General features: G+C 42.2%; 1 protein-coding gene across 1 annotated transcript; it reads right to left on the reverse strand.

Moving 5' to 3' along the window:
• Positions 1-5,801: 5,801 nt before the first annotated feature.
• On the reverse strand, positions 5,802-7,046 carry LOC310697685 (DNA-directed RNA polymerase III subunit RPC6-like). Its single transcript, XM_083484381.1, is given in 2 exon segments — positions 5,802-6,345; positions 6,347-7,046. Coding segments are annotated over 2 exon segments (912 nt in total). The 5' UTR covers positions 6,988-7,046; the 3' UTR covers positions 5,802-6,074.
• Positions 7,047-7,773: the final 727 nt, after the last annotated feature.

Genomic DNA, 7,773 nt, shown 5'->3' on the forward strand with positions numbered 1-7,773 from the left:
AACCCCCTCTCCTCCCATGTCGGAAATGGCTTTTCCAGATAGGGGCCACCTGCCATCTATCCAGTCTCAGGAACTGCCTGATAACAGGGCCTCAGTCTTACCTGAATTGAGCTTTAGTTTGTTGGTTCTCATCCAGTCCATTACCATGGGAAGACAACAGTCCAGCTCATTCAGTGCCACACCTGAAGAAAAGCAGAACTGTGTGTCAAGAGCATATTGCTGACAACATACTCCAAAATTCCAGATGACCCCACTCAGCAGTTTCGTTTAGAAGTTGAACAGCTTGGGGGATAAAACTGAACCCTGAGGAACCCTACATTGAAAGGACTTCCCAATAATAATAATAATAATAATAATAATAATAATAATAATAATAATAATAATAATAATTTATTATTTATACCCCACCCATCTGGCTGGGTTTCCCCAGCCACTCTGGGCGGCTTCCAACAAAACACTAAAATACAATAACCTATTAAACATTAAAAGCTTCCTTAAACAGGGCTGCCTTCAGATGTCTTCTAAAAGTTTGGAAGTTATTTTTCTCTTTGACATCTGGTGGGAGGGCGTTCCACAGGGCGGGTGCCACTACCGAGAAGGCCCTCTGCCTGGTTCCCTGTAACTTGGCTTCTCGTAGCGAGGGAACCGCCAGAAGGCCCTTGGCGCTGGACCTCAGTGTCCCGGCAGAACGATGGAGGTGGAGATGCTCCTTCAAGTATACTGGACCGAGGCCATTTAGGGCTTTAAAGGTCAGCACCAACACTTTGAATTGTGCTCGGAAACCTACTGGGAGCCAATGTACGTCTTTCAAGACCGGTGTTATATGGTCTCAGCGTCCACTCCCTGTCACCAGTCTAGCTGCCACATTTTGGATTAGTTGTAGTTTCCAGGTCACCTTCAAAGGTAGCCCCACGTAGAGCGCATTGCAGTAGTCCAAGCAAGAGATAACTAGAGCATGCACCACTCTGGCGAGACAGACAGCGGGCAGGTAGGGCCTCAGCCTGCGTACCCGATGGAGCTGATAAACAGCTGACCTGGACACAGAATTGACCTGTGCCTCCATGGACAGCTGTGAGTCCAAAATGACTCCCAGGCTGCGCACCTGGTCCTTCAGGGGCACAGTTACCCCATTCAGGACCAGGGACTCCTCCAAACCCGCCCGCCTCCTGTCCCCTAAAAACAGTACTTCTGTCTTGTCAGGATTCAACCTCCATCTGTTAGCCGCCATCCATCCTCCAACCGCCTCCAGACACTCACACAGGACCTTCACCGCCTTCACTGATTCTGATTTGAAAGGGAGGTAGAGCTGGGTATCATCTGCATATTGATGAACACCCAGCCCAAACCCCCTGATGATCTCTCCCAGCGGCTGCATGTAGATGTTGAAAAGCATGGGGGAGAGGACAGAACCCTGAGGCACCCCTCAAGTGAGAGCCCAGGGGTCTGAACACTTATCCCCCCCCCAACCACTTTCTGAACATGGCCCAGGAGGAAGGAGCGGAACCACCGTATAACAGTGCCCCCAGCTCCCAGCTCCTCTAGACGGTCCAGAAGGATGTTATGGTCGATGGTGTCAAAAGCCGCTGAGACTTCCGGGTAGTCTTTGCTCACAGACAGATGCGTCTCTCCCACTTTGCCAAGGTCGGGCGGTACGCGTTCGTTAGCAGAGCTAGAAGGGGGAGCTAAGGCTAAGCTGACCCCGAAGCCTTGGAAGGAGATTCCAAGGTGATATGGCGTTGCTGCAGCACAAAGAAGAGGACCCCCAGACCATTTTCAAGCTCCTAAAAGCTGAGCAAGAAGGGGGAGAACCTCTTCGGTGCTAGTTCCTGCAACCCTCCACTGACGAGAAGCCCGAGCCCGTGGGTATGTCTGTGGCTACGCTTCTAACAAACTGAAGCAAACCTAAACGATTAGCCTATTTTACTAACTGAACTTGCTAATTTACGATTAAAACAAAGCGTTTGAATCTAAAACAAAGTGCTTGAACCTAATGGCTTTTCGCAACCGACCAAGATTTGCTTACAAGCTATATCAGACTGGTTTTTTTTAAAAAAAGACGTCTATTCCATTAATACCTAAGACGTTTTAGCCATTTTTTCCTGCTGGAGTTATGAACAAAAAGAATACCTGTGGCTTTATTATTGTTGCGACAGAAATAAATCAAGAACTCATGAAGAAGAAATAAAAGAAGACCTTTCCCAGGTGGAGAAAATATAAAGAGGTTTCCAAAACTTAACTGTTGTTCACAAGTTAGTTTTCAACTGTCTGTTTACGCTGGCAAAAGGGACATAAGAACCAGGGACTCTCAGAGAACGGTGGTGAATGAGAAGGGATTGATTACAAAGTTATAAAACTGTCACAAGACTGATAAGCATCGCCTCCCCCTCCCACGAAGTGTTGCTATCTTTCCTTTCTGGGGTTGCTGTTTGTCTTTGGCTGTGGACTGCTACGGACGCTCAACGGAGTATAAATCAACTTAACAACGGCTAAGAGCACTTCTGCTGACTCATGCGCTCCGACATTTTCCTGGTTTGAGGAACGGAAATGAACTGAATAAGACTGACATAGACTGACATAGACTGACATAGATTGAGAAGGGGGTTGAAAATCGCAGAGAGGGAGCGACTGTTTTTCAAACAGCGACATCCGCTGGGGAATAAAAATTTTGCACTCTTTCGAAAAAGACATTCCTCTAATAAGACTTTTAAGATAAATTACAGGGATTTTTGCAAGATCAGCAATTAGTGAAGATCCCAAAGCGCTGCATCATAATCTGCTGAAAGAGACACGGTTTTATAAATTTTATAGACCTTATACCGCACTGGAATAGCATTCCTGTTGTCTCTGGAAGAGTAACATCTAGAGAGAACTTAATAGTGTAACAATATATAGCTGTTTGTGTTCCATATAAGGACAGAAGGATATGGGTGTATCTTTTTGCAGGGTGCTACAATAGTACATAATACTATTGCATTGTACATTATTAATTGAAAATACTCCCCAGCTCTTCTCTTATTATTTATATATACTTTTCGTATTTTCTTCCCCCTCTTTATTCCTTTACAAATTATAAATTATAAATAGCATTATTATTATTACTTTCTCTTGCTTATTTTATTTTTTTTACCCTCCCATCTTTTCTTTGTTTCTTTCTTTTGTAATTTTCTTTTTGGATATTTTGTTTTGTTTTGTTTGCTTTGTTTCTCTTGTTTGTTTCATTTTTGTTGTATTTCTGGTTGTGTTTTTGTGTGGTTTTCGACTTGTGTGGTTTTGTCTTGTGTTTTTTGTTTTTTTTTGTTTTTTGTTGCTGTTTTTCTGTTTTTGTTTGCTTTTCCTTTCGCTATCTATTGGTAGCCAATGCAGCTGATATTAGCATCAGATGTCATTAGTTTTGTTGCAAGGTGCTGATTAATTGAGCCGCTAACCTGTTTAAAGATTTATATATATGATCTATCACCCTGAATGAGCAAGTGAACGCAAGGATTGCAATAATTTATTATATTTATTTGATCTGATGAATTTGTGATATTGATGTATTGATGATTGGCTCTAACTAGTTAGATAATTGTTCATAAGGTAAAGGGACCCCTGACCATTAGGTCCAGTCATGGCCGACTCTGGGGTTGCGGCACTCATCTCGCTTTATTGGCCGAGGGAGCCGGCGTACAGCTTCCGGGTCATGTGGCCAGCATGACTAAGCCGCTTCTGACGAACCAGAGCAATGCACGGAAATGCCGTTTACCTTCCCACCGGAGCGGTACCTATTTATCTACTTGCACTTTGATGTGCTTTCGAACTGCTAGGTTGGCAGGAGCAGGGACCGAGCAACAGGAGCTCACCCCATCACGGGGATTTGGTTTTTTTTTTTTATAATAATATTTTTTATTGCTTTTTTTCCAAGGTCAGAATACATCATCCATAATACATCAAAAGCGATTTTACAAAAAGAAAAAAGAAATTAAATAAAAGAAAATTCACTTTTTCAGATCTTTTTTCATAATCAACTGGACTTCCCCACATCTTCCATCCCCTGCATTCTTTACAATAAAAAATAAACAGCAAATTGATACCTTGTTTCATGTGTTTTTGTACTTTCATCTAATTATATACTCTAAAATTTAAACTTTTCACAGTCATAACTTAATTTCCATCATTTTCAGATCTCAATACTGAAGCATGTTTTTCCCAAAACTTAGCAAATTCTCAACATTCATATAACTTATAATGTTTTTGTAGATAGTCCTTAATTTTTTTCCAATCCTCTTCCACTGCCGCTTCTCCCAGGTCTCGGATTCTGCCAGTCATTTCGGCCAATTCCATGTAGTCCATCAGTTGCGTATGCCACTCTTCCAGTGTGGGTAACTCCTGTGCCTTCCAATATTTGGCTATAAGGATTCTTGCTGCTGTAGTTGCATATAAAAAGAAAGTTCTATCTTTCTTTGACACTCTCTGGCCTACAATGCCCAGAAGGAAGGCCTCTGGTTTCTTATGGAAGGTATACTTAAATACCTTTTTCAACTCGTTATAAATCATTTCCCAAAAGGCCTTCACCCTCGGGCATGTCCACCAGAGGTGAAAGAATGTTCCTTCAGCCTCCTTACATTTCCAACATTTATTATCAGACAAATGATATATCTTTGCAAGTTTGACTGGGGTCATGTACCACCTGTACATCATTTTCATAATGTTTTCTTTTAAGGCACTACATGCCGTAAATTTCATACCGGTGGTCCATAACCTTTCCCAGTCTTCAAACATAATGTTGTACCCAATGTCTTGTGCCCATTTTATCATGGCTGATTTAACTGTCTCATCTTGAGTATTCCATTTAAGCAACAAGTTATACATTCTTGAGAGCACTTTCGTCTTAGGTTCAAGTAGTTCTGACTCTAATTTTGATTTTTCCACCTGGAAACCAATTTTTTTGTCCTTTTTAAAAACCTCTTGGATTTGGGCATAATGTAACCAATCTTGCACCTTGTTTTTTAGTTTTTCTAAACTCAGCAGTCTCCAGTTATCTCCGCATTTTTCTATTATCTCGCAGTATTTTGCCCAGCCAACCTCCATATTAAGTCTTTTTGGGGCCTTTGCCTCCATTGGTGAAAGCCACCTCGGAGTCTTGTTTTCAAGTAAGTCTTTGTATTTGGTCCAGACGCTAAATAAAGCTTTCCTGACAATATGGTTTTTAAACAATTTATGACTCTTTACCTTGTCGTACCACAAGTATGCATGCCATCCAAAAGCATTATTGAACCCTTCCAGATCCAGGACATCAGTGTTTTCTAATAAAAACCAATCTTTCATCCAGCAGAAGGATGCAGCCTCATAATATAACCTTAAGTCCGGCAGGGCAAATCCCCCTCTTTCTTTTGCATCTGTTAATATTTTAAATTTTATACGGGGCTTTTTGCCCTGCCAGACAAACTTCGAGATATCCTTCTGCCACTTTCCAAAACATTCCACTCTGTCCACGATCTGTAGGGTTTGGAACAGAAACAACATCTTTGGCAGTACATTCATCTTTACAGCTGAAATCCTTCCCAACAAGGAAAGTTTTAGTCTTGACCAAATTTCTAAATCCTTTTTGATTTCTGACCAACATTTTACATAATTGTCTTTAAATAAATCCAGGTTTTTACCAGACAAATTAACCCCCAGGTATTTCACTTTTTTAACCACATTTAACTCCGTTTCCTTCTGAAACCCATCAATTTCTGAAGGTGTCAAGTTTTTTGCCAAAACCTTAGTTTTTTGTTTATTCAACTTAAATCCCGCCACCCGACCAAACTCATGAATTAGCACAGGTATCAACAAATCTCCCAAAAGGTCAAAATATAACTTGCATCTCTAAAAAATATGCAGAACTCTGTGCCTGCATACAGTTTATACAGGAAGCAATTTCGGAGTCTTGGCCCCTTTCTTTCCATGTGTCCAGTCAGTGCCCGAAGAGAGATCAGAGTCTTTGCCACAGCAAAGACACCGTCAAGGATTTTTACATTCTTCTTCAAGAAAAGCAGCGTCCATAATTAGAAGGTTGGTCAACCTAGGTTGCAATAAGCTCTCTCCACTTACTACTAAAATTCTAACCACTCTACCATATAAATACAATTTGATGGAGATATCTCACCACCTTCATGGCAGTCATCAAAAACTGGACAGAGTCCACAAGGCGTCCGAACTAAGCCTGTAGGCTGGATGATGGGATTGACGGCTCTGTACAGTTTCATGTGCCCATCCACGCTGCCGGCAGCTGCTTCTTTTGCAGCAACAATGGTCATTTCTACCTTTCCATCATAGATTAATGTGTTGAGAATGGTTTCAATATCTTCCATTGACAATTCCACTGATGTATTTCCACACCTCGTGAGAGGATGCAAACGAGCTGTTTCTCTGGATCATGGGGTTCTGCTTGCTTTCTCGAGCTGCTTCGGCCTTGGTCTGTAAGAACTTAAAACACTGTTGGTTAAGCACCTCTACAAATTCAGATTCAAAGTCTTGGTCGCTATACCAAGCTCCTCCTGTCACAGAGCGATCTGGTTGAAGGTTGTATAACATATACACTTTCTTCTTGGAAGCCGCTACAGACTTCACAGCTTTAATGAGTTTCTTGCTTTCCAAGTTCTTCAGGATCTTGTTGATCTCAGTTAATGGAAGATTGCTTTTATATCTAATATCCCTGCTCCAAATACCTTTGTTTCCTGCATCCTCTATAATCTGATACACCAGCTTCTCCTGATTGTCAGATCCCTTCATTTTACCAGCATTCTGAGATTCCTTGATCCTGTAGAGGAGGCCAGTGCTGCTCCTCAACAGATCCAGCTGTCCCATTGAGAGCAGCCTGTTAATGGCCACTGCCCTTTGCTGAGCCTCCATGTGAGGCATGTCATTCTGAATCACCTGGTCTGTGATACCCTGGGGAAACTGATGGCACAGCTCAATGATCCTGCTCTCTATCTCCAGCGGCTCCGGGGCCTTCGCTTCCGCCATGGCGGAAGCCTCCGTCGCAAAGCGAGACCAGGGGAGTCGCGGGGGGGGGGTCGGTGACGTGAACAGAAAGCGCCCGTCGGGAAGGCGGGGCTGGCGTCCTCATGAATTAGTTCTAAAACTCTTTTTGTGCTAGATTCTGGCTCCTGTAAAGTTAAAACCAGATCATCTGCAAAAGCTTTCAGTCTATATTGTTTTTCTCCGACCTGTATTCCTTCCACCTGCTGGTCCTTCCTGATCAAATTCAGCAACACCTCCAGGACAGAAATAAATAACAGAGGTGATAGGGGGCACCCCTGTCGTGTCCCTTTTTCAATTTTGAACTCTTCTGTCACCACATTGTTCACAATCAATTTAGCTTTTTGTTCTGAATAGATTGCTTCAATACCATTTTGGAACGCCCCTCCCACTCCCATCCCTTCCAAGTTTTTCTTCATAAATTTCCAGGATATATTATCAAAGGCCTTCTCAGCATCTATGAAAATCAAAACTGCTTTCGTGTTCAAATTTGTCTGTAGTAACTCCAAAACATCAACAATATTCCTGGTGTTATCAGACAAATGCCTACCAGGGAGAAAGCCTGCTTGGTCTTTATGAATTACTTCGTTTAAAACTTTTTTCAGTCTATTTGCCAAAATATCAGCAAAGATTTTGTAATCCACGTTTAGGAGTGAGATGGGACGGTAGTTCTTAAGTTGAGTCTTTTCAGATTCCGATTTTGGTATCAAAGTGATGAATGCCTCTTTCCACGATTCTGGTGCCCCCTTCCCTTCCATAATTTGGTTACAT

This window comes from Podarcis liolepis (genome assembly GCF_965112155.1).
Source record: "Podarcis liolepis genome assembly, chromosome: W".
NCBI classification, from domain to species: Eukaryota; Metazoa; Chordata; class Lepidosauria; order Squamata; family Lacertidae; genus Podarcis; species Podarcis liolepis.